The sequence below is a fragment of the Colletotrichum higginsianum genome, chromosome 3 (assembly GCF_001672515.1).
Source record: "Colletotrichum higginsianum IMI 349063 chromosome 3, whole genome shotgun sequence".
In the NCBI taxonomy this organism is placed as follows: Eukaryota; Fungi; Ascomycota; class Sordariomycetes; order Glomerellales; family Glomerellaceae; genus Colletotrichum; species Colletotrichum higginsianum.
Genome location: NC_030956.1, coordinates 5,470,135 through 5,495,744, shown reverse-complemented (window position 1 = coordinate 5,495,744; position 25,610 = coordinate 5,470,135). Strand labels below are relative to the sequence as shown.

Below are 25,610 nucleotides of genomic sequence, written 5' to 3'. Positions count from 1 at the left end.
CCTCCAGTCTTGGAATTACCTGTGCAGTGTCCAATTCGCGAGGAGCCACCCTTCATCTCGAGCACCAGCACTGTCAGAGCTTCCTTGCGTTCCAACTTGGCGACAATAGCAAAACAACAGCACCAACGAACGGGCTTTGTTTGCTTTCTACCAAGAAGACGCCACGCATACAGCACCTCAGTACCTAATCAGCTGTTGTTGCTGCCATCATCCTGTCCCAGGCCATTTCGACAAACTAATACCTGGCCCCCCTCCTCCACCCCTTGCCTGCCGTCTCTCTACACGTCGCCCTGCATATGCGCATGCGCCCCTCGATGTCCGGCTCAGCAGCTCACCTACTCTCACTTGTCCCGACACCTTTGTTGCTGCTGCTGGAACTGCTGCTGTAACTCTAATTCTACTAGATCGCCCTCGACGGCCTCTTGACCGCGACCGCCGTACCTCCAACTCGCGAATGGCACTTGGTCCCTCCACTGCTCCCCCATGAGCTCCCTCAAATTCCTCGTCTCCTCTCTGGAGGCCATTGCGGCTTCCAAAGAGGCCCAGAGGAACAAGCAGCTGACCGAATCTCTCCAAAAGACCCTCACAGCCATCAGGGAAAGCGACCCCGACTTCCCGGACCCCGAAATCGTCTTCGCCCCTCTACAGTTGGCTACGAGGACCGGCAACGTCCAGCTCATCACCGGCGCACTCGACTGCATCGGCAAGCTCATCTCCTACTCCTACTTCTCCTTGCCCACCACCGCCGACGCCCAACAGCAAGATGCCCCCGCCGACCGCGCCCCCCTTATCGAGCGCGCCATCGATACCATCTGCGACTGCTTCCAGGGCGAGACCACCGCCGTCGAGGTCCAGCTCCAGATTGTCAAGTCGCTCTTGGCTGCCGTGCTCAACGACAAGATCGTTGTCCACGGTGCCGGCCTGCTCAAAGCCGTCCGCCAAGTCTACAATGTCTTCCTGCTGTCGAGAAACACCGGGAACCAGCAGATGGCCCAGGGAACTCTGACCCAGATGGTCGGCACCGTCTTCGAGCGAGTGAAGACGCGCTTGCACATGAAGGAGGCTCGCGTGAGCCTGGATAAGCTGAAGAACAGCTCGAGCAACATCACCTTTGACCAGGCCGACTCCGTTAATGGCACCGCCAACGTGGAAGACGGAAAAGAGGCAGACGAGGACAAAGAAGAAGGAGTCAACGGGGAGCCGCCGGCCACCGCCGCCCCCGAGCAACCAGCCGCCGAAAGCGAAGAGAACGAAGAAACTTCCAACGGGAAGTTGACATTGAAGGACCTGGAGCATCGCAAGAGCTTCGACGATTCGCACCTCGGCGACGGGCCCACCATGGTGACCGAGATCAAACCGGGAAGAAAGGCCGCACGATCCGTCTCCGAGCAATCCACCCCCGAATCGTCTCAAGAGGACAGCCCCGAAGCCTTGGACGCTGAGGATGAGGTCTACATCAAGGACGCCTACCTGGTCTTTCGATCCTTCTGCAACCTTTCCACCAAGGTACTGCCGCCAGACCAGCTTTACGACTTGCGCGGACAGCCCATGCGCTCCAAGCTCATCTCCCTCCACCTTATCCACACCCTCCTCAACAACAACATTGCCGTCTTTACCTCCCCATTGTGTACCATTACGAACTCCAAGAGCAACGAGCCTACGACTTTCCTTCAAGCCATCAAGTTCTATCTGTGTCTTAGTATAACCCGTAACGGAGCCAGCTCTGTCGACCGTGTCTTCAATGTCTGCTGCGAGATCTTCTGGCTGATGCTCAAGTATATGAGAGAGTCGTTCAAGGTTCGTTTCCATGACATCAATTTCCCTCCCCCCAAACTGGGGCCGGACTGACTTGTGTCACAGCTGGAAATTGCCGTCTTCCTAAACGAGATCTATCTTGCCCTCCTTGCGAGGCGGACCGCCCCCATCTCGCAAAAGGTCTACGTCGTCAACATCCTGAACCGTTTCTGCGCAGATTCCAAGGCGTTGGTAGAGACGTACCTGAACTACGATTGCGAGCGTACCGTGGACAACATCTTTCAGACCATCATCGAGGACTTGTCCAAATTCTCCACCGCCCCCGTTATCGTGACGCCGGTGCAAGAACAGCAGTACGAGGAAAAGGGAGCAAAACTCAATTCGGGCGGCGACTGGCAGCTGAGGGCAATATTGCCCCCGCCCCTATCCGTGGCGCACATCACGCCACAGCCCGAGCCCGAGAACGACATCCCCAAGGAGTACGTCATGAAGCGCATTGCTTTGGACGCCCTGGTGGATTCGCTGCGGTCCATGGTTGACTGGTCCGCCGCCGTACGGCAAGACGCAAACGGTGTTAGGCCCGACGTCGACACGAGAAACTCCGAGGACGTCCGGCCATCTATCGACCCAAGCATGAGCGATAACCCGTCCCGCTTCGAGACACCAGCACCCTCGACGCCTGTTTTGGAGGACGACCCCGCCTCTTTGGAGAAGGCGAAAGCCAGGAAGACGGCCATGAACAACGCCATCAAGCAATTCAACTTCAAGCCCAAGAGAGGTATCAAGCTATTGCTGCAAGATGGTTTCATCCCCAGCGAGAGCCCGCAAGACATTGCAAAGTTCTTGCTCTCCGAGGAGCGTCTGGACAAGGCACAGATTGGTGAGTACCTGGGCGAGGGCGACCCCAAGAACATCGAGATCATGCACGCCTTTGTCGACGCCATGGATTTTACGAAAAAGCGGTTCGTCGATGCGCTGCGCACGTTTCTCCAGTCCTTCCGTCTTCCGGGAGAGGCGCAGAAGATCGATCGTTACATGCTGAAGTTTGCCGAGCGCTATGTCATGGGTAACCCCAACGCGTTCGCCAACGCCGATACGGCCTACGTTCTGGCCTACTCGGTCATCATGCTCAACACGGATTTGCACAGCAGCAAGATCGCCAAGCGGATGAGTAAGGAGGAGTTCATCAAGAACAACCGCGGAATCAACGACAACGCCGATTTGCCTGACGAGTACCTGCTGGCCATATACGACGAAATCGCCAGCAACGAGATCGTCCTCAAGAGCGAGCGAGAAGCTGCAGCGGCGGCAGGTGCCGTCCCGCCACCGTCAACCAGCATCGCGGCTGGTTTGGGTCAGGCCTTGTCTAACATGGGCCGTGATCTCCAGCGCGAGGCCTACCTCCAGCAATCCGAGGAGATCGCTTTGCGCTCAGAGCAACTCTTCAAGACTCTGTACAAGAACCAGAGGCGAAACGCACAGCGATCCGGCGTCAGGTTCGTCCCCGCCACGTCTTTCCAGCACATCGGCCCCATGTTCGACGTCACGTGGATGTCGTACTTCTCCGCCTTGTCTAGTCAGATGCAAAAGACGCAGAACCTCGACATCAACAAGTTGTGTCTCGAGGGCATGAAACTGGCAACAAAGATCGCTTGTCTCTTTGATCTATCGACGGCCCGGGAAGCCTTCGTTTCTGCGTTGAAGAACACGACAAATTTGAACAACCCGCAAGAAATGTTGGCGAAGAACGTGGAAGCGCTCAAGGTCATCCTTGAGCTTGGCCAGACAGAGGGCAATGTTCTCAGATCGTCATGGAAGGACGTCCTCATGTGCATCAGCCAACTCGACCGGCTGCAGCTCATCACGGGCGGCGTGGATGAGAGCGTCGTACCCGACGTGTCCAAAGCGCGCTTCATGCCTCCGCAGCGCGAGAACACAAACGACTCTAAATCATCGTCGCAGTCCAAGCGGAGAGGTGGTCGGCCGAGATCCGGGACCGGGCCGCAGGGATTCTCTAACGAGATCGCCTTGGAAAGCCGGTCTGACGAAGTGATCAAGGCTGTGGACAGGATCTTCACCAACACAGGCAACCTTAATGGAGAGGCCATCGTGCACTTCGCCCGGGCTCTGACGGAAGTCAGCTGGGACGAGATCAAGGTTTCCGGGTCCAACGACTCGCCACGGACGTACAGTCTGCAGAAGATCGTCGAGATCGCCTACTACAATATGACGCGTGTGCGTTTCGAGTGGAGCAACATCTGGGAGGTTCTTGGAGACCACTTCAACCGAGTGGGCTGCCACAACAACATTACGATCGTCTTCTTCGCCCTGGACTCGCTGCGGCAGTTATCGATGCGGTTCATGGAGTTTGAGGAGCTGGCCGGTTTCAAGTTCCAAAAGGACTTCCTGAAGCCATTTGAGCACGTGCTTGCAAACTCGCAGAACATTGCGGTCAAGGACATGGTCTTGCGCTGCTTGATCCAAATGATCCAGGCAAGAGGTGACAACATTCGATCAGGTTGGAGAACAATGTTTGGCGTCTTTACGGTTGCCGCTCGTGAGACGAATGAGAGCATTGTCAACCTCGCCTTTGAGAACGTGACCCAGGTTTACAAGACCAAGTTTGGCGTAGTCATCTCCCAGGGCGCATTCACGGATCTCATTGTCTGCCTCACCGAGTTCTCCAAGAACATGAAGTTCCAAAAAAAGAGCCTGCAAGCGCTCGAGAGCCTCAAGTCCATCATCCCGCGCATGCTCAAGACACCGGAATGCCCTCTCTCGCAGAAAGGACAGAAGGCGTCGGGAGAACACGCGGTCTCTGCCGCCGATACACTGCAAAGATCGCAAAACCGGACATCGGTGGAGGAAGGATACTGGTTCCCGGTCTTGTTTGCGTTCCACGACGTGCTGATGACGGGCGAGGACCTCGAGGTGCGATCCAATGCGCTCGAATACTTCTTCGAGGCCCTCCTGCGGTACGGCGGCGAGTTCCCACCCGACTTCTGGGATATCCTGTGGCGTCAGCAACTGTATCCCATCTTCATGGTTCTGCGATCAAGGCCCGACTTGAACAACGCGCTCAACCACGAGGAGCTGTCTGTTTGGTTGTCCACCACGATGATCCAAGCACTGCGCAACATGATTACCTTGTTCACGCACTACTTTGACTCGCTGGAGTACATGCTGGACCGCTTCCTGGAGCTGTTGGCCCTTTGCATCTGCCAGGAGAACGACACAATCTCCAGAATCGGCAGCAATTGCCTGCAGCAGCTCATCCTCAAAAACGTAACGAAGTTCACGCCAGAGCACTGGTCCAAGGTTGTGGGGGCGTTTTGTGAGCTGTTTGCACGCACGACGGCGCATCAGCTCTTTTCCGCCACGACGATCAACTCGACGGCCTCCATCGACCTGCCGCCTAACGGACTGGAGTTCTCGGGTCCTCTCAGTCCCACCGAGACGCCCGCTGAGGAAGAGTCGCTGAAGCTCAACGGATCGGAAAAGAATGGCGAGAACGCGGAGACCAGCTCAACCGACGGGAACGTCGGCGCCTCCAACGAGGACGACCTGAAGACCCCGACAGCACCGGTCCCGCCGCAACCCCATCCGCAGTCCCAGTCCCAAGCGCCCCTGGAGGAGTTCAAGCCAACATCGAACCTGCAGCAGCAGCCTGTCGTCGTCACAGCCGCTCGGAGGCGTTACTTCAACCGCATTATCTCGCGTTGCGTGCTGCAGTTGCTCATGATCGAGACGGTCAACGAGCTGTTCAGCAACGACACGGTGTACAACCAGATTCCGACGACGGAGCTCCTTCGACTGATGGCGCTGCTCAAGAGGTCATACCTCTTTGCCAGGAAGTTCAACGCGGACAAGGAGCTGCGCATGCGGCTTTGGCGCGAGGGCTTCATGAAGCAAGCGCCCAACCTGCTCAAGCAGGAGAGCGGGGCGGCCGCTACGTACGTCGCCATCCTCTTCCGCATGTACGCCGACGACAGCCACGAGCGCACGGCGGCGCGCGACGCCATCGAGCAGGCGCTGGTGCCGCTGTGCAAGAGCATTATCAAGGACTTTGTAGCGCTCGAGGAGGACAGCCAGCACCGCAACATTGTCGCGTGGCGGCCCGTGGTGGTGGACGTCCTTGAGGGGTACGCGGCGTTCCCCGTGGAGGCGTTTCGGAAGCACATCAAGGAGTTTTATATCATGGCCGTGGAGCTGCTCGGCAAGGACCTTACGTCGGAGCTCCGGGTGGCGCTCTTGCTGGTCCTCAAGCGTGTCGGCGAGGTCGGGCTCGGCATCGAGGGCATGACGAGGGTGGAGGTGGACCGGAGGGACAGCATTCTCAGCAGCGCGACGGACAACACGGTAGACGGGGGTCACGAGGCTGACGCTTCGAGCAGGATGCGGCGTTGAGACGGACGACCCTACGAAATAAAAGACGTGCGGAAGAGAACAACGCGCCTAGGGACATATGGCGTAACGGGTTAGATTGTAGGGATGGCATCCTTTCTTCTTCCATGTAAAACCCCTTCAGACCGGCTCGGATGGCCGAGGTCTTTTTTTGGGCAGTTTCGTGTCCCATTTTGAAAACATCTTATTCATCCATGACTCTTAAGTTCCAAAAAGTGATCGCTCGTTGGGGTACTACTACTACTGCTACTGCTGCTGCTAGTAGTATTGTTATCTAAACATATAACATGCTTGCGAATGAATGCTTTGTTTTTGTGTCCGTAAAACGCCGTCCGTGCCTGATAGTATCCCATTTCACATGTGCCATCTGACATCCATCACCTCATGCCATGACGTCCCTGATAAAAGTCCGCAGGGCGTCCGACTCCTCCGGCACCGTGCGGTCGTGCAAACTCAAGAGGGCCATCCTCAGCACGTCATCGTTCCTGTTCGCCTGCCTCACGACGTCCCTCAGAATCCCCATGGTCCGGTGCGAGTGCTCGGCGACGCGCATGACGCTCATCAGCGTCTCGAAAAAGTCGACGAGGTTGAGGTGCATCAGGGTGTCCGTCTTGTCCACCATGTGCAGCGCGGCGAGCTGTAGCAGGCCCGAGTCGGCAGAGCCCGTGAGATCCGGGAATGGGGAGGCGGCGATCTCGGCAATGTTGAGGGTCGCAAGGCGGGGGAGGATGCGGAGGACGCGGCCCTGAGCGAGGGAGAGCTGGCGCGGCGACAGGGCGGCGTCATCGGCGGGGTCTTGGCCGCGGGCGAGGGAGAGGACGAGGGCGAAGAGGTCGCGATCGTGGAAGATGCGGCGCCACACTCGTCCTTGGCCCGGGGCGTGGCGGCGCCTTGCGAGCTCGTGTCCGAGGGTCGACGGGGCAGAGGGGGCGGGGGGCGGCGGGAGCTCACAGTCGACTTCGAGAATGTCGCCGAGGACACGAGTGGCTTTCTCGCCGACCTCGACCTGCGGTGCAGAGAGCCAGCGGCGGATGAGCTCCTCGAGGACGCGGGGCATGAGGGAGAGCAGGGCGGCGTCGGAGGGGGAGGAGGCGGCCTTTGCGAGGATGGCGAGGGCGAGGAGGTTGGCCGAGGGGGCGGGAGAGCGAAGGGCGGCGATAAGGGAGGATTCGTCGGCAAGTTGGAGGGTTTGGGTGAAGGGGACGGGCGAGAGAAGCTTGATTGTGAGAGAGACGATGGGGGAGGGGTCGTGGGGCGTGGTCTTGAGGATCGTCGTGAGGTTCGGGAGGAGGGTCGGGAGGAGGGGCGGGATGTTTGTTTCTGGGAAACGGTGAGAGTTAGAACAGAAGCTAGAAGATGTGGGATTTGTTGGTGAGGAAGTTTCAAGGTAGACGGACCGTTCAGCTGAAGCTCTACATCGTCGAGGAGCTTCGGTTCGAGGGGCGTTTCCGGTGCCGAGACGAGGTCGTCGAGGTGCTTTTTGAGCTCGTCGAGCCCGGATACGGGAACGGTGTAGTCGGTGGTAGTCATTTTGGGTACGACGTTGTTTGTCATTGGGATATCTAGTGTCAGGATGAGATGGGAATGAAGCAGCTCTTGAGGAGTGGCAATCTGCGAGGGTGTTTGTGAAGCTGTTGACGATGGATGGGGGAGCCGTTGGAAATGGTGGGGGGAAGCTCTCTGTTCAAGGGTCCCAGAACGCTAAGATAAGATAAAGCAAGATGAAAGCAGGCACCTGGGAAGATACGCACTGGGGTACGTGGGTTGATTGGGTGCCTTACAGCGTCGGCAGGCAGGTGGGGTGCGTCACTCACCGAGGTACAGCGCTAAAGTACACTGTACCTGGACAACCTTACCTGCAGCTCGTACACGCACACCACAGGCGCGGAATGACCCCGCCGGGGGAAGTCAAAAAAATAAATAAAAATAAAACATAAAGAACTGAGGCTGGCGGCACCGACCGAACCGTTGCACTCGGAGACGAAAGGCTGACGGCAATCCGACTCACACTTACTCTGTACATACAAACGCCTCGAAAGCACAGTTTCCCCTATAAACGACAACAGGTGCGGTCTTGCTCACGCCGCTTCCGCTACGCATCAATTGGACAATCGTCCCACACAACTCCGAGGCACACACATATACACACACACACGCACACATCCAACCCAATGTCGCGAGGAGGACGAGGCGGTGGCCGTGGTGGCCGCGGGGGCCGCCAGGGGCCGCAGCTCTCGTGGGACAACGGCGAACACGCCCCCGACACGCGGCCCTCGGAGCTGTTTCCTGTACGCTTCCGTTGCCACCCCCCTCCGATGCCTCTGCTGCCGCCACTGAACTAACCTCTCTTCCCCCAGGCCTACGCGATACCGACGGCGAAACCCCTCTCGGACCTCGAGCGCGCAAACGTCAACGCCTTCCTCCTCTTCCGCCGGCAATTCCAGGATGGGCCCCTCTACACCCGCAAGCGCACCTGGGGCATCGATCCGGGCAACACCCGCAAGCTGTACGGCCAGGACCAGGTCAACGCGAAGTACGGCGTGCGCACGCGCGGCACCGCCGACCCCTTCACCGCCGTCCCCACCTACTCGCAAAAGTTCGCCCGCCCGGAGCGCGCCCTGCCCGAGTTCGGCGGCCGGCCCTTCTGCAAGGAATTCTTCCCGCAGGAGCTGCACGAGACCCTCGACGGCGACGACGTGGCGCCTGGCGAGCGGCGGCGCGGCGGCGAGGCCAAGAGGCTGAAGCTGAGCCGCATCACGGCGCTGCCGACGGCCGAGGACGTGTTCCACGTCGGCGGCACCGGTGAGGACGGGGAAGGGGGCCCCGGCGACGACAAGAAGAAGCTGGAGGCGCTCGAGAGGATGGGTGAGGGCGAGGGCGAGGGCGCCGCCGAGGACGAGTGGGAGGGCGGCGAGGAGGAGGAGCAGGACGTCGAGTACGACGACTCGGACGCCGGCGACTACGACGCCGAGAACTACTTTGACGACGGCGAGTTCGGGGACGACGACGGCGGCGGCGGCGATGACGAACACGGAGGCCGCGAGGGGTCGTACTGAGCATGATCCACGCGAGGCACACGGGGGATGTGTGCAGGGGATGGATGGGACGAAGAAGGGGTGACGAGTGACATGAGACAAATCGCAGAATCACCCGGCGTTGGGCGGACGAGCGGCTTTGCTGAGCGGATTACAGCTCCCAGATACCCCATCGATTACCTCCTTGCGAGGTAGATACAAACAAACAAAACACACATTTCACTTCAGTCTTGGCACCTGTCTCTCTTGTCCCTATCCTGCTGAGAGGAGAGCGGCTGCGTTATCATCTCTTCATCCGTTGGTCTTCTGGCATTTGGGTATCAACGGCCTCTTGCCACCTCGCTCTAACTACGTACTCGTACTATCGACCAACTATCCATGTTTCACAGCTGGCAGGGTGCCAACGTCCACGACCGCCCTCGACGAGTGTTAGTGAGGTTCGGCGACCTCCACTGTGTGCTTCGGATGCAAAAGCAACAACTCGCACATCGCCAACATGTACGATAGCCTAGTAAACGAGGGCCACTGGGACTTTGTGCGTGAAGCCATCTCTTGCCGATGATGGCGCTGATGCTATCCCGCTCAAACCTTCAAGTCGTGCGCATCCAGATACCCACCGGCTCTGGGTTCGTGTCCCAAGCCAGAGAGGCATGATCCGTTGCTAGGCAGTTCGAGGACAAACGGTTGCGATGCTTCAACTCCCAATTCTTTGCCGGTATATACTCTTTTGCCTATCCCAAACGCCATTTGCTCCTTGCAGACTCGCGCCCTAGACCGACCAAGTCCGTCTCATCCTTTCGAGTGCCCTAGGCAATTACTAGGTATTCCCGCCGCGCTTCGTGCCATGCTCATTTGGTCGGGTACTGACGCTGGAGCTGGCTGAGCTTCTCGCGCACGTCGACAATGGCGCCCGCTGCCTCGTAAATCTTGTCGCCCATCATCTTGATCGTCTCCAGCAGGTCGAGCACCATGTTGAAGGCCGGCACCTGCGTCTGGTCCCTCAGCGCCCGCACGCGCTCGTAAAGGCCGTGCTCGACGCCCGGCATGTGCTGCTCCATCTCCTTGATCTTCTGCACCTGGAACTGGTGCAGTTCCTTAAGGCGGTCCGCCTCGTTCGAGAAGAGCGTGAGCACATCCTCGACGTTGCGGTCCGGGCTGCCGTTCGTCGTGTTTCCCCCCGAGCCGCCCCTAGTAAGCCACGTCTGGTGGTAGTGCGCCGGCAGCTTGAGCTGATCGGCGCCGGCGAACGCCATCTTGGCAATGTCGGCGTCCGACTTAACCAAGTCCTTGAGGTGCGCCAGCGTGACAATGTCCTCGTCCAGTGTCGTCTTGACGCCCTCGTACTTGCGCTGCAGCCAGTTCACGTCCGTCGTAAGCTGGCCAAGGTCACCGCCGTGGGCTGCCATGAAACCCCGAATCTCTGACGCGTGTGCCATGAACCGCTGGATCATCATGTCGCAGTTCTCCATCTCGGACTGGATTGACTGTTCGAGGTCATTGAACCGCGTCGTTCCTTTGATGTTGGATATGTCCACCCGCACGCCGGGGACGGTTTGTTGAGTTGTCGATTGGCCCATTGTCAGGCCGGGGGCCGAGCTGTTGGCTGCTTGGGACTGGCCGCTGCGTGGGGGTTAGCATCATGTTGGGCGACCACGTACCACAAGATTTACTCACAAGAGACCACCCGGCTTAGCCTGGCTCTGGCCAAAGAGCCCGCCGCCGGTACCTTGGTTCTGCTGGGGCTGTGTGTTTCCGCCGCCAAAAAGTCCTCCAGACGGCTGCTGCTGCTGCTGCTGCTGTTGCGGCTGCGACGTACTCTGACCAAAGAGACCACCAGTGGCCGGCTTCTGCTGGGATGCGCCAAACAAACCCCCGCTCTGCTGCTGCTGGGGCTGTTGTTGCTGAGGCTGGGCCGAACCAAAGAGTCCTCCGCCCTGCTGTTGCTGTTGCTGAGGCTGAGCCGAGCCAAAGAGTCCTCCGCTTTGCTGTTGCTGGGGCTGCTGTTGCTGTTGCTGAGCTGAGCCAAAGAGACCGCCGGTCGCTGGTGTTGATGGCTTGTTGCCAAAAAGTCCTCCTCCGCCCGTCTGAGTACCGCCGAAGAGACCGCCGCTCGTAGCGGGCTGTGTCGAGGCCGTCGCATTTCCAAAGAGTCCGCCGCCTGCTGCGGACGTAGAAGCACTGGGAAACAGAGACTCGGTCAGCTATATGACCGTCACAAACAGGACAGAAGAAACGCAAGGGATCTAGAGCGGCGTGTAACGTACCCAGCATTGGCGGCACCGGTGTTGATGCTTAAACCACCGCCGGTGGCGCTTGCTGAGCGTCCAAACATGCTAAATGCGTGCTCGAGTCCGTCGAGGTCGGTCGGCGGCGGTGGGGTTCTATCGGTCTCGGGCGAAATGGACCTCGAGGGCTGTCTCTTGTATGCAGCACGACTCGGTTGGGAATCGTCGCGATGTGGGTGATTTGCTGATTTTGGTTGCTGCTGCTGCTGCTGCTTCTGCTGTTTCTGCTGTTGGCTACACGGTCAACGCGAAAGAATTGGGCGGCAGCCACTGCACACCGACGCACGGGCCACTACTTACAGCTTGCAGAGCTTCTTTTCCCGGTGTGCCTGCCTGCGCCTGCGTCTGCGCCTGCCGCTGCGACTGCCCCTGTAAAAAAGATTGCGACTGTTGTTGATTGGTCGGTCGGGGATCTATTTCACCGCTTGCCGAGACCCGCTTCGAACCTGGTCCACATTGCTGGTGATTGGTCAATGCTCCCGCTTGCTGCCGGCCCCGCCGACCGTTCCTGACGCCTGGTCGCGACTGTGAACTGGAACCGCAGACAGAGCTTCGAACCGCTGCAACTGCTGCTGCTGCACCTGTATTCGTACCTGGAGCCGCACTCTTGAAAGCGAACCAACTCGCGAAAGTTGCATCACCATCACCATCACCACCACCACCTCCTCCTCCCATAGACGACATTGCCACACACGTAGCCCACAATGGATATCGACGAGGACGATGACTTTTACGGCAACGAGGACCCCGCCGTCGAGACCTCCACGACAGGTCCCGCAACCGAAGCTGCAGCGCCTGAAAACAAATCCTCGCCCAAAGTAGAGTCCAAGTCGGAAGAGCTTGAGGAGGGCGAAGAGGAGGACGAGGGCGGCGCCATGGATGAAGATGAGGACGACTCAGTACGGTTCTTCCCAACTCCCGCCATCGTCCTTTTGTACCCTTTGTCTAGTTGCGCACAACAAGTGACTGACAGTTCTGGCGCGTTCTAGGATATCGAGATCGTCACCGAGCGTAAGGATGGCACAAAGGCGGCACCGCCCACGTACGTTGCAGCTTCCCTCTACTCCAACAACTCTTCAAAACTCCCAGTTTCACCTTCTGACTTACCCATACAACAGACAATCACGCTACAGCGACATCAGAAACATCCCACAAAGGTCGGCTTCCAACGACATGACAGTCAAAGCCGCCCCTCTGAAGAAAGAGGAGGGCTCCGCGGGAGCCTCGCCCTCCGACCTTCCTCTGGGTGTCCCCAGTGCCGACAAGGCTGCCGCTGCAGCTTCCAAGTCGACTATCGACGTCAACGCGAACCCCGACTACCCCCCCGTTGGCAAGCCCATCACCGCGGTCAACATCGACGAGGGTACGAGACGCCGTTCCCCCTCCCCTGGTTTGGCGTGTGTCGTGTTGCATCGCTAACCCTTGACCAGATCTGACCGAGAACGACAAGCCGTGGCGCAAACCCGGTACTGATATCAGCGACTACTTCAACTACGGCTTCGACGAGTTCACTTGGGCTCTCTATGCCGCCAAGCAGGAGGCTGTCCGCGGAGAGTTCAGCGGCGACGCTATCGCCGCCGGTCAGAAGAAGATGATGGAGGACTTTGGCATGATGATGATGGGTGGCATGAACCCCGCTGCCGCTGGCGCCCAGGGCGGAGGCATGCCCGGAATGGCGGGTGGTGGCATGGACGGCATGCCCCCTGAGATGCAGGCCATGATGCAGCAGATGATGGGTCAGGGTATGGACCCCAGCCAGATGGACCCCTCAGCCATGTCGGCCATGTTCAGCGGCATGCAAGGCCAGGCAGGAAACGCGGGCGGACAGGGCGGCCAGGGCCAGAACTTCAACCAGGGCTTCGGCGGAAACCAGGGTCAGTACGGCGGCTACGACCAGCAAGGCATGGGCGGCGGCGGCGGCGGCAACCGCGGCGGATTCGGCGGTAGGGGCCGTGGCGGACGCCGTCAGTGGTGAGCCCACGACGGACTCTGCACTCATGTGTCTTATCAATGATGCGCTGGTTATGATCCCAGCCCGGCCCGGCGTTTGGAGGATTTCGGTGGTCAGGTCACAACGTGGTTTGCTTTTGTGGGTTTCCGGATTTGGGCCATAAAACTGGCACCAGCAGGCATAGAGATACCCTCACAGTTACTCTGGCGTTCGTTTCTCTCCGAGGACCGTGATCGTGTCTTGTCGTGGCCACCCAGAATCATAGCCACCATAATTGCATGGTGGTGTTGGGGCACTGTTGCCCGACTGGCCATTACACTATTCGGCTCCATCGTCGACGAAGTCCCGGGTGTCGCATCTTCATGAGACATCCTCCCGAAGTCTCTTGTCGTGACAAGCTCTTGGCATCAGTGGGATGGCTGATTGATGAGGTGTGTCATGGTGGCAGATCACTATTGTTCTATTCCAGTACAAGCCCTCTCCGAAGGGATCAGGCCGCACCAATACTGTTGTTTAAGGTATTTAATTATAAATAATATTGCCCCTCAGCTACAAAAGACAGACAAAAGTTGCTGCTGCTGATCACTGCATGTTTGACAAACAGTGTAGGCAGCAGTGGCTTTTTAATGATTGTGGTTTGTGGATGCATTCACGCCATCTCTATCCCTTCTTGAGCAATGTAAATGTTGCCCTGGCTGTCCTTTGCAATAACGGGACAGCTGGAGTAGTTCACATTCCTCCCTTCTCGACCATGGTCTGGGCAAGGCCTACAAACAACCCAGCCATCGACATTCGGGTTTTCTGCCGTTGGCACATAGTGGATTGTGGAACCGCACACTTTGATCCTTTTCCGACAGCCCCTAGCTATACAAGGTTCCTGTTGATCAGAAGAATTCATGTGGCCACAAATACTGCAGGCTCCTCTCGATGTTGAAGACTTCATTCCTAGGGCTTGGGGTATATGTCTGGTAGTGCTGAAGGGTGTCTTGGCCAAGCTTGGTGGCTAGTCAGCGCTTGCTGGGTAACGTGTTACAGCGGAGTTCGGAGGGAAATAACAATACCTGGAGTGGTAGGAAATGGTAGGCTTGGGCTGGGTACACAACATACATCTGTGTAACAGCAGGAGACGTATTTATACTTCGATTGTGAAGCTATGTTACGAGACAGATGGAACAGCTGGCTGTGAGCCAGAGCAACTCCATTCAGGGAGGGGTTTCATCATGGTGTTTGTAGCTTGTACTGCTAGTTGTAGTACCTTGCCATGCTGGCAAGCGGCTTCTAGTCATTCAAATTTGCAAAGACTGTAATACCATCGCAAGGTACAGAGTACGTTTGCATGAATGGCGCTCGCTCAGTTGGCCGCGGTACCTTATTTTTAGTAGCCGCGCGCTAGGCCACAGGCTGATGCTAATCTTAACCCCCAGACTACCTAGGTACCTACCTAGCCCGTTCAGGGGGCTCCTGTGTGCAGCGAAGCGCAAGATACGCCCCACAGGGGGCGTGCCTCTGTCTTCTGTATAACTCGTCTGAACCACTCAGAACGAAAGAGAAGTACTGACAACCGACGGCTTCAAAAGTTGCACCACCGTCCGTCCCCCACAACCGTTTACATCTTACACGCAGGTCATGGACCGTCCATCTCCAACCATGACGGGTTCAGTAGAGATGGAAGATCCCCTTCGTCCAACTGATGACACATTCAAGGCTTTTTACGAGCGCGGGTACCGTGTTTGGTACACGCTATGGAAAGGTGCAGCAGCGGCCGAGTGCTCCCTTTCATCGATGTGTCTGCGCATGGATCGGCCCCTGTTTCCCCAGCACCCCGTTTTCCCTGTCGGCGTAGACGCGGACGAATTCGGCATCGTGACGGCAAAGTCCAGTTGGATCTCGGCCGGAGATTGTGACCTAGCGGCATTCGAGCAGACGTTCCAGGTCTCGGCTGCCGTCAATAAGCCGACGTCGACAGCCATTTCAGATGACCCAGAATTGGCGTTGGCATGGTTCGGCAAAGACGATGGACATGCCGTCGTCTTGTTCCTTGCTTGGGCGTATGCATTATCCGCCCGATGGACGGACATGATTGGAAGGGCGTCTCCGATGGAATACACCACCAGCCAGGCGCCGTGGGCTCCAGCCAACCCAGAAACGCCCGGCGAAGCGACCGATGATCCCAAACCATACATGACGGTTGAGCTGGGGAGCAGCCTGACTAGCGATGCGGCTCGATGGTGGGCGGCCGTCCTTGCACCAGGAACTGGTTGGAAGGCGGCCATACCACACGAGAGGTGGCAGCGACTTTCGCCTTGGAGCGTCACGCGAGAAGCCAACAACAACATGACCATCGTCCTGACTGGGCCTCAACCTCTTGGAGCGACTCACTTGTCTCCGCCGCCAGCGACGTTCGAAGCGGCGCTGCAGTACATCGACGATTACTCCACACTTCACAGGGCCGACACACAGAGCCGTGCCGCCCTTGCTGCCGCCCTACACCTCCCCCTTGCAAACTTCGAGCGTAGAACGGTTCTGCTCCACGCACCTCGAGGAGCCTGCGTTCGTCGCCGGGCAGAAAAGGCAGCACCGGAAGGCTCAGGCGACTTCAACGACCCCCTCGCCGACGACTCGACAAGCCCATCAGCCACCCGCAAGAACCCATGTCGCGCGGGCGACTCCCACAACCCCTCCCGCCTACGACACCAACTGGACAGACTCTTGACCTTGAGCGCCAACGCTACAGGCATGAAGGCCATGCTGGGGAGCGTTTTTTACGAGCCCGGCATACCAGCCAACGCCTGCGGGGCATGGCTACAGGGCACCATGGCCGCCCTGAAGTCGAATGGCGCGGCGGATAACCTGACTATCCTGGGTCGCATGCTCTTTGACCGCAGCCCCCACATATCATATCTCTGGTTGGGCGGCATCATCACGGGAGCTCACAAGGCTTTCCTACGAAACACCCACGGCCTCCTCGGCCTGAACAGAATCGACCTTCACGAGGCGGCGTGGACCGGCACTCTTCACTCCTTTGTCCAAGAGCCGACGGTCCCTCTCAACCCCGACTCGAGCTCCATCACGCGAGCCGACGAGTGCCGGCTGATGCTCCTGGCCCAAGAACCGCCTAGAGAAAATCCGCCCATGTATCCCTACCCGCCCCTAGGGCACACCGCTATCCAGGATACCGACCTAGGTGTCCAGCTTCATGCACACTGCCCAGGCCAGCATCGTCTTCAGTTCTCATCAATCACATGGAACTGCATTGGCGGCAAGAAGCAAGTACAAACCGCTGGGCATTCATCTCTCGCACCCAGGGGCCCCGCAATCGATGACGGGCGGGTTGCAGAAGACGTTCCGGTCGAAATCGACTACGCCTGGTTGGACCGAGAAGTGGACCTGTCCGAGGGCGTTACAAGGAGCCTTTTCACCTGGATGAGAGATATGGATGGGTTCGCTGTCGCGGAGCGAGACATTTTGCGGCACGAATGGATCGATGCCTTCGATTCGTCTGATGACGACGAAGCCGTCTGTCCCGAGGGTGACGGGTTCTCTCTGGATGGTCTCGGTAATGGTAGCGGGGGTCAGGTGGGATGTTGGTTGACACGTGTGATGACCGCGAGGCGGCGTAACTCGGTCTAGCCCTAGTTAGAGCATTGATTGTTGGGCATTATCGGAAAAGTATGATGGATGAGATGCGAGTGCCTCAAGAATTTTGTGTCGGAGGCTTTCTAGCTGATGGAGCAGTCTCTCCCTGGTCGATGACCTTATTCGAGACCGCCGTTGGAGTGAGTTCTTGATCTCTCAGGATGGCATGTCTGAACGAATGGCAACTCTGGAGACAAATACATTAAAAACCTGACAAGGAGCGAGGTAGAAGGATTGGCTTCGGCTGAAGCACTCTCTGATACACTATTGTCGAATGCACGGCTTTGCCGACCTGAGTCAAGCTTTGTGGCGCTCAACGGTGACGGTGAACGCGTCGGTCCTAACAATCTTCCCCTCGGCGTCATGCTGCTCCAAAATGCTTTCCTGGCTTGATCTGCCAATGACGGTTGTCTTGGCCACGCTGTTGAAACTATCCGTCTCATACCCTTCCTTCTGGTACTTCTTGGCATGGGGTCGTATGCCCGCCCTCGCCCTGTCACTCAGACCGGACCGGGAGTTTTGGTAGGTATACCTGCGACTGCCGGAAGAGAAGATGCGTTTGCCAAAGACGAGCTCGGCGAGGGGCTGGAGGATGGGGACGCAGGACGCAACGATGATGATGCTGCCTTCGACACTGGTTTGGGTCACAATGTCAGTTGACTGTCTACTCCCAAGACGCGGAGGAAGGGGCTTGGAGGTCTTACATAGTCCAAATTACTAGCTCAACTGCTTCATCTGGGGGAGGTATGTTAGTCTGGGAACATCCCCTCCCAAAGAGAGATAGATCCCTTACATGTAGAGTCTGGGCTAGCCATCTTGTACAGTCTGGTGCATTTATAGATGACAATGATTGACGAGCTATTAGATTGTTAGAAAGAACACCACAACGACACAAATGAGCAGAAGTCACTTACATGGATCCGAAACCGAGGGCAACGCTCAACGCCACCTTCTTCCGAATGTCCATCTGTAGTTTCGAAAGGACTACGGCGGGATAGATTGAGAGATAGACATCGGCAAACACGCAAAAAGCTAGGTTCATCAGTTAGACGACAGTCTCCGACTCTCCGTCGACAGTCAAGGTACGGACTCACCCCCAGAATACGTGGCATAAGACACAAGGACCCATTTGCTCCAACATGTCCCCGTGACCGACGAGTCCCACTGCAAGCGTGCGGGTTGGCACTGGCCGAAGATGATGGCCATGAATCCAAACAAGTTGGCCACGCACAAGGTCGCCACGGTCCACAGAAACCTCTTGTGCCACTTGCTGGGGTTGAGGATTCGCGTGAGCAGGACGACAACGGCGGGCTTCGGCAGGCCGAACGACAGGAGGCCTGGGGGGTAGCCGGCGAGACTCCAGAGGATGGCTTTGGACTTCTGCTCGGGGGAAAGCGTGTCGACGTGGCGTCCGTATCCGTGCGATACGGCGACGGCGAGAGTTCCTACGTTCATCCAACCGCAGACCTGGGACGTGTTAGTAGACTCTCTAACGCTTACCCACTCGGTACCACCAAATGTCATCGGCCCCGATGCCTTGGTTTTCTTGGTATCCTTGGTATCGTCCCTAGACCGGGGAATAGGCAACAAAACGGGGTTCCTCCTTTGCAGCATGTTCTGTGTATGGTTGATGGAGGACTTACCACGGATGCGACAATCAAGTAGTCATCCAAACGGATTTTCCCCATAATCCTCCCTCTGGTGTAAAGACGCGCCGCCGTGAAGAGCGTGCTTACGACAGACACACATATGACGACTGTCAGGGCCTGCGGCCCTCTGTTCTCGGCGTCCCGAGCCGACGAAGACATCGTCAACTACCAAGTTCGAAGATGGGCGCACTGACGACAAAAGGAGCAACCCACAACCGATGGAGAAAAGACAAAAAATTGAAGAGAGAAAGAAGGGACGAACTGGTCCGAGCAAAACGAATAGAGTTGATCTAAGATGCCAATTCGGGATACTTTAGGGACGGTCCGCCAGCCCTTGGGGGCAACCTGTCCTGTGTCATGCTTGGGTGGACACCAGCAAGTTAGACCAAAGAGAAGCTGAGGAAAGTCAAATAGATTGATCCGCGACGAATCCGTGCATGGAGGAGTCGCACGAAAGCAGAGAGATGACTCGAGATGCGTCCAAGTTTAGGGTCGCATCTGGTGCGGTTCCTGCGTTGCGATCCCCGCCGACGATGTCCTGATTTGGCGTCGACGCAGGGGTCGTCTACCACGTTTATGATTCAAGCATCGCGCTTTGTTCGCTGTCTCCGGGGGGAGGGGGGGGAGAGGAGAGAGAGGGGAGCCCGCATGAACGACTCTTGATAGATAATGAACCGTCGATACTCAATTCCATGCGCCGGAGTTAAGCCACAATATGCTTTCTATTGCCCTCGCTTTCGTAACGGATCCCGAAGACCGTTCGTTCTCCCCACCCCACGTGGCCCAACGCCTAACCTTCCCAAAGCCGTGTACCCTTTATTAAGATCATGATATAGGGAGACTTGCCTGTCTGTCACATTTTGCCTCGGCTATGCAAGGCGAGTTTGCTAGAGATGAAGCTGACACCAGCGTGAAGACCCCGGCTTCAGCTCCTAGCCAAACCTCGCCCCCGAGGACAGCTGAGGACAAGAAGCGTGGAATGTGGACCTCGAGAATGCAACGTTGAGGCACACGCTACAGGCCCCCTCACCACCTCCACGGATTCCGTGCCGGAGGGGGAGATGGGCCGTGGGCGAGAGGCGGATGTAGGTAGCCATTGATAGACCTGGGAGAATCAGTCAAGATTCGTACCGAGAACGAGAGCCTCCGCAGGGAAGTTGTCCCTTGTGACGCCAACCTTATATTGCTCCACTATCTTCAGCAGAAGGATCTCCTGTCACCTGGTTGACGTCAGAACACGCCCCGTTTTTCCTGCCATGCTTATCGACTCGAGTCAGGACGACATGTTCGCGGCGCGTAGCGAAGCGCTATTGGCGCCGGCGCTGGTATGGCTTATAAGCACCAGCCTTTTCATAACGAACGACCTTCCGGATTTGGTCTTCCCCCAGAGTTCCCGTCTGCTCATCGTCATCCGGTTTCAAGGGAGCTCCCCCCTCCCCCCCCTCACACGCAGAGAGAAACCTGCATGGATGTTGTCGCAATAGCGGAACCACAATCGCAGTGCACCTGGTATATCCTATGACAAATGTCGAGTCGGAAGTATTTTACAGAGACCAGTTGCTCCGCACACCAGACCGTTGATATCCACGGAGTCCCCCCCCTCAGGTCGACTCCCATATGTCAACCATACGGAGATCCTCGAGAGACACCAGGCGGGTTTGCTGTTCATCTCTTGACTTTGCAGAGGGGCGGAGTTCCCTGATCCGCCATCAATCTTGGCGGCGCCGCTATTCGAAGAGGCCGCCACTTCTACGAGGGGCTTAGAGGCGAGAGCCATTCACAATTTATCTCTTCTTGGCATGCTAGAACGTCCCAGAGTCAGGTTTTGGAGAGTGGATTCGGAATGCCTATTTAAGGTTGAGAGAGACTGGACGGCCCAAGACGGACTGGAGAGCCACGAGGCACGAGGTGGTTTTCTTGGGTACTACAAGCCCACCAGATATTGGATTTTGTGGGCAATCAGTAATTTAACCCATCCTTATGCCGGTAACTCCGCAAGTTGGGTACACACAGAGCCCTCCACCTCCTGCTACGTCCGAAACGGGTATTGCCCGAGGAGAAGAACCCACCTTCACACTCCATAGCACTATATCAAGTCATGGTACAGAGTACAGTGTAACATACATGCTTAATAATCCGGAGCTGCTACTTCGCGTGAATGGTAAAGTGGTGCAGCCGCCATCCAGCCCGTAACCCTTTCCTTCTTCCTCAAAGGAGCCAGCGATCAAAGTCGAACTGGGACTCGGCCCGGCCGGCAGCAAGACCCGCGGCCTTGAGGGCCTGCCAGTTGACGTCGTTGATCCCGACCTCGTAGTCCCACTCGTGGTGCGGGTTCGGGTTCGGCAGGATCTGCCAGTAGAACCACGGGATGCCGGCGGCGTCAATGCTGGCGGCCCAGTTGCGGATGTTGGCGTCCCTCGTCCCGGCGCCGAGCGGGCTGCCGCCCCTGCAGTCGTGGTTCGGCGCGTTGGTGTAGCAGGCGCCCCACTCCTGCATGATGAGCTTCTTGCCGGCGTTCCGGGCCCGGGCGACGTACGGCAGAAGCCGCGACGTGGCGAAGTCGTTGACGCCGTACGCGTGGATCGCGAGGACGTCGAGGGCGCTGCAGCTGAAGTAGGGGTCGAGGAGGGAGTTGTCGAGGTAGGCCCCGCCCCCGGTCGTGACCAGGATGCCCGTGTTCCCCTTGAGGTTGTCCTTGATGGACTGGGCCATGGTGCATTGCCACGAGGCCAAGGCCGCTGGGTTTCCCTGGGGTTTGGTTGTGAGTGAGTTTTGCCAGCCAGTACCATCGCGGGGGTGAGGGAGAGAGCACGTTGGCGGGGAGATTGCTCGCACGTACCTGGGGATGCATGGCCTCGTTCTGGGCCTCGAACGCAAAGATGTACTCGGAGCTCTGCGCCCAGGTCTTGCCGTTGTTGGGGTTGACGTGCGCGAGGACATGGGCGATGCGGGTCTTGAAGTACCGGATGGCGTCGTTGTTGGTGTAGAAATCGCCAGTGCCGTACCACTTGCCGTAGAAGTCGCGGTTCAGGTCGAGCGCGTTGTAGCTGTGGATCGAGATCAGGAGCTTGATTCCGTAACCGTGGGCTCTGGCCATGAAGTTGTCAAGCTTGTTCAGCACGGTGTCGTCCCAGGCGTCGGGCCCATCGCCTTGGAGGCCGTTGTAAGCCTCGAATGGGGTGCCCTTTTCGTTGCCAGACTGGCCTGTATTGCAAAACAACGGTTAGCATCGGAGACGCTTGCGGCGAATGGGTAAGAGAAAGGGCGCTGGGAAGTAGTTGTTACCATCAAGCCAAACACGCAAGACCTTGACGCCAGCGCTTTGGAGACCCTCCAAGAGAAAGGCTTGCTGTTGGTTGTTCAAACCAGCAGCATAATACAGGTTTGACGCTGAAAATGACTTGGCAGCGAGGCAAGTCACAGACAGCGCCAGTTGGAGAAAGACTGGAAGGGCGCCTAAGAGCTTCATGGTAGGCGGATTCGTTTAAGATGATAGGAAGTACCTGTCACAGAGAACAATGAAAACAAGATGTAGAAGACCAAGAATCAAAAGATATGGAAGAAATCGAGCTCCCTTTTATGTTTCACCGGCTTCCGTTATGTCGACAGGTCGTCGCTCACTGCAGGGGATGTATCTAAGACGGCAGGTCACACCGAGATGATCTGCGTGTTTCAATCAAACTCCGGGCCAGCCCATATGGGTTGGTTGTATCGAGGGGTTTGGAAGCATACATGTTGAAGAAAACACTGTATAGCCTGCGGCGGAAGTTGCAGAGCCCGCGTGCGGTCACATTATGTACTCCGCCACGAAGAAGAAGCAAGAGTTAGATTTACCAAGCCGCTTGGCCCGAAGTCAGCAGTGAACATTCTAAAGAACCGGGAAACCAAGTCGGCAATGTATAGTTCCGTGGGGCTTAGGACAGCGGTGAAGTGGAAGAATGGACTGGGACTTGGGGCTGATTTGGGGTTAGTAAGGGAGTCTGGGACGAGCATCGCTTTAGATTTGAAAGCATACCGACCTCCTACAATTTCTGTCATGCTGTTAGGCTTCTACCACCTTCCCCTATTAGACTGGTTTGTCTGTCGATAACTAGGATGTCGGATAGTTCGGGAATTATGTGTTGCCGTTGTCACTTATTGCCTGTCGCGGGAGAAAGGCTAATGGTTGTTGTCAAGGAGAAACAGCACGGGGTTTCGAGCGAAAGCCATGTAATATTGGGAAACTCGCTCCGCGACAATTCATTCTATAGTGCGTCTCAGGCACTCTTTAGCCTTGGAGTAAAAGCAACTCGCATCGAAAAGCTATCGTCAACCCCGGGGGCTCTTCTCTTCTCTCGGGCGACTTCCGCCTTCACACGGTGTTCTCCAAGTGAATGGGGATGCTCTTTGGCAATTGTAAAAATCCCTGGTGAGTCTAGACTACGACAGCTAAGAGCTCATTGGTCGAGTTTATAAACCACCGACTTGGCTACTCAACCCCCCTTGCGGGATCCACACGACCACCAAGAGACAAGGTCACACTGACACTTCTCGTTGCCTAATGTTGATGTTCTAGCCGCAAGGGAGGGGAATGAAACTGAGGATCGACTTCCAAGTCCAGCGCCATTCTTTGACACCTTACTATGCCTTTTGTGCAGATGTTTTTGTGTCACAAAACTCGCGCGTGGGCCAAAACTTAGTAAGACAGAGAAATGGGCGACTTCAAGGCAACTCAAAGATACGATAATTTCATAAAGGATTGGATAGAGATCGTAGCCAAATTTAGCTAACCTTGTAAATTAAATCGAAGCATGATCTGTTAGCCCTTTTGTGCAGCATAATCGGCAGTCATCCCACTCCATCCTCCTCACGGCATCTCCGCCCGCTCGTTAATGGCTGGCATCTCGTGTATGACCCTCGGTTCGTCATGTAACTCGGCATGTGTCGCGTAGGGCGCCGGTGCGCAGTATGGAGAGGCTGGTGTTCTCGGAGTGCTTATAGGACTAGGAGAAACGGCACTAAAGGTCAGTTCCGAGGCTGGCCGCTTGAGGCCACCATCTGTCAGTGTTGATGGCGACATCGGATGCATGAGATTGTGCTTCTCATCTGGTAGTTCCGCGGGGCCAGCTGCTTTCTGATCATGGTTATCAGCAATCGGAGAAGAGTCTCCGTGTTGACGAGCGCGACGACGTCGGAGCAGGATCATTGCGGCAAAGACAACGGACAAAACGACAGCGGTTGAAGAGATGGCGATTCCGGTGATGGCACCTTTGCTCAGGGAGGAAGAAGTCACCCCCGGGGTAATGGTGGCGGCGGAGGTAAAAGAAGATGCAGGGGCGGCGGTGCTGCTTCCGATTTCCGAGGCGGACATGGTGAAGGAAACGGAGGTGGTGATGGCGTCGCTGCTGCGTACGGGTGGTCTCGTCGGACTTGGTTTGTCTCGGGGTGTCTTGTAAGTCGAGGGAACTCTGCCAGTCGATCCCAGGCTGGTGGGGGCATACATGGCGAGAACTCTCTTGCCCAAGTCGTTGCAATCGTTTAGAGGGGGCAGGGGTTGTATGTCCCAAGGCCAGACGGATTGGGTCACTTGAGGCCGGTCAGGCTCGGTCGGGCAGTTATCGCCACAGGTGTCGGGATGGTTGCAGGCCCAGTACTTGAGCTGGCCTTCGTTTGCGTTTGAACATTGGACAAGACCAATCCATGGGGACTTGGCTGTCAAGACGTGTTAGTGACAAGATCACGGCTTTACAGCATGGGTTAGTCGCTACCTCTATCAAGGCCACCTTTAATGGGACAGTTCTTGTCCTTGTACGTGGGGTCGTTGCAGCCATACTGGTACGTCATGCCGCTCTTTGCATCGTAACAGGCCTGGTTGACGCAGTTCTGACCGGCCATGCAACACCAGCTATAGCCGTTCTCGGTGTCGTTGGCAGGCAGACAGGGAAGCAGGGACTGGGGGCCGACATAGCCGGCACCGAAGTAGCATTGATCGTAATTGTCGGCGGCGGCCGTGAGATCGAGCAGAGAGGCTAGGATGGCAACAAGAAGAGAGTAGAAGAAGAACATGGTGAAGCCTGGAGAATGTCGTCTGGTTTGATTATGGCGAATGACTGATGAGGTGAGGTCGACTTTGACGTGTGATAGAACGAATGCATACGCTGATGTCGGGCGATAGATTACGACAAGGGCCCAACACCCACAGCCCGTAGTTGGTCGTCGACTAGGATGCAATAGAAAGGTGGCGACTCTGACTGCTTGAGTTTGGAGAGACCGGAGAACTAGAAGAAGAAGAAGATCAAGGACGAGGTAAACTATTGGCTGGTGTGGTGGAAGGAAAGAAAGATGGTGATGGTGGAGCGGGGAGAGGAGGGAAGAGGCCAGCCGGAGGGAAAAGGAAAGATGCGAGGATGCGGGTGGAAGGAAGCAACAGCAACAGCAACAGCAGCAGTAATAGGAACGGGAACGGCAACGGCAACTGCAGCGGCAGCAAATGGCAAAAAGGGCAAGACCGCGAGGGGGAAGGACGAACCTCGACTTGCGTCTTCCTTTCTTTCCCTTTTCCTTTCCCTCTTTCCCCTTCCGCAACCAACCAACAGCTGATATGCATCCAGTTTCCCCTTTCATCTCGTTTCCCTCTCGGCGTCTTCCTCTCCTTCCAACTTGCTCTCCCGTCAGCTCTTTCTCATTCCCATTCTCATTCTCGTTCTATTCCGTCTCCCTCGCATCACATCCGTCATCCTCCTTTCCCTTCTACTTTCAACAAATGTTCCACGACAGGAAGAGGACCGTATGGCAGCCTGGCCGAGACCAGAATGTTTGCTTCCCACAGCCCTGCTTGCAAAGTCACACACCCAACGCGAACCAACGCAAACAAAGCCACAGCCGAGGATCCAGTCATTCAACCCCATTGTAATAG

General features: G+C 56.9%; 9 protein-coding genes across 9 annotated transcripts; 4 read left to right on the top strand and 5 right to left on the bottom strand.

Annotated features, from left to right (window-relative positions):
* Positions 1-483: 483 nt before the first annotated feature.
* Positions 484-6,162, top strand: CH63R_05203 (Sec7 domain-containing protein; the record flags this gene model as incomplete). The annotated part of the gene is made up of 2 exons (XM_018300178.1): positions 484-1,797; positions 1,861-6,162. The coding sequence occupies 2 exons, from the start codon at positions 484-486 to the stop codon at positions 6,160-6,162; spliced, it is 5,616 nt and encodes a 1,871-aa protein (XP_018161424.1).
* Positions 6,163-6,541: 379 nt separating this feature from the next.
* CH63R_05202 (uncharacterized protein) lies at positions 6,542-7,689 on the bottom strand (the record flags this gene model as incomplete). Its single annotated transcript, XM_018300177.1, has 2 exons — positions 6,542-7,479; positions 7,557-7,689. 2 exons carry the CDS (start codon positions 7,687-7,689, stop codon positions 6,542-6,544), a joined length of 1,071 nt encoding a protein of 356 aa, XP_018161423.1.
* Positions 7,690-8,330: 641 nt separating this feature from the next.
* Positions 8,331-9,215, top strand: CH63R_05201 (DNA-directed RNA polymerase III subunit; the record flags this gene model as incomplete). The annotated part of the gene is made up of 2 exons (XM_018300176.1): positions 8,331-8,447; positions 8,517-9,215. 2 exons carry the CDS (start codon positions 8,331-8,333, stop codon positions 9,213-9,215), a joined length of 816 nt encoding a protein of 271 aa, XP_018161422.1.
* An 827-nt stretch (positions 9,216-10,042) lies between these two features.
* Positions 10,043-11,526, bottom strand: CH63R_05200 (Nucleoporin NUP49/NSP49; the record flags this gene model as incomplete). The annotated part of the gene is made up of 3 exons (XM_018300175.1): positions 10,043-10,814; positions 10,869-11,372; positions 11,459-11,526. 3 exons carry the CDS (start codon positions 11,524-11,526, stop codon positions 10,043-10,045), a joined length of 1,344 nt encoding a protein of 447 aa, XP_018161421.1.
* Positions 11,527-12,183: 657 nt separating this feature from the next.
* On the top strand, positions 12,184-13,454 carry CH63R_05199 (Pre-mRNA polyadenylation factor FIP1; the record flags this gene model as incomplete). The annotated part of the gene is made up of 4 exons (XM_018300174.1): positions 12,184-12,378; positions 12,469-12,521; positions 12,598-12,842; positions 12,910-13,454. The coding sequence occupies 4 exons, from the start codon at positions 12,184-12,186 to the stop codon at positions 13,452-13,454; spliced, it is 1,038 nt and encodes a 345-aa protein (XP_018161420.1).
* Positions 13,455-15,077: 1,623 nt separating this feature from the next.
* Positions 15,078-17,060, top strand: CH63R_05198 (uncharacterized protein; the record flags this gene model as incomplete). The annotated part of the gene is made up of 1 exon (XM_018300173.1): positions 15,078-17,060. One exon carries the CDS (start codon positions 15,078-15,080, stop codon positions 17,058-17,060), a length of 1,983 nt encoding a protein of 660 aa, XP_018161419.1.
* A 303-nt stretch (positions 17,061-17,363) lies between these two features.
* On the bottom strand, positions 17,364-18,874 carry CH63R_05197 (Integral membrane protein; the record flags this gene model as incomplete). The annotated part of the gene is made up of 6 exons (XM_018300172.1): positions 17,364-17,700; positions 17,771-17,801; positions 17,860-17,924; positions 17,981-18,098; positions 18,161-18,533; positions 18,710-18,874. The coding sequence occupies 6 exons, from the start codon at positions 18,872-18,874 to the stop codon at positions 17,364-17,366; spliced, it is 1,089 nt and encodes a 362-aa protein (XP_018161418.1).
* Positions 18,875-20,923: 2,049 nt separating this feature from the next.
* On the bottom strand, positions 20,924-22,184 carry CH63R_05196 (Glycoside hydrolase family 5 protein; the record flags this gene model as incomplete). Its single annotated transcript, XM_018300171.1, has 3 exons — positions 20,924-21,463; positions 21,555-21,919; positions 22,001-22,184. The coding sequence occupies 3 exons, from the start codon at positions 22,182-22,184 to the stop codon at positions 20,924-20,926; spliced, it is 1,089 nt and encodes a 362-aa protein (XP_018161417.1).
* A 2,267-nt stretch (positions 22,185-24,451) lies between these two features.
* Positions 24,452-24,760, bottom strand: CH63R_05195 (uncharacterized protein; the record flags this gene model as incomplete). The annotated part of the gene is made up of 1 exon (XM_018300170.1): positions 24,452-24,760. The coding sequence occupies one exon, from the start codon at positions 24,758-24,760 to the stop codon at positions 24,452-24,454; it is 309 nt and encodes a 102-aa protein (XP_018161416.1).
* Between the last annotated feature and the right edge of the window lie 850 nt (positions 24,761-25,610).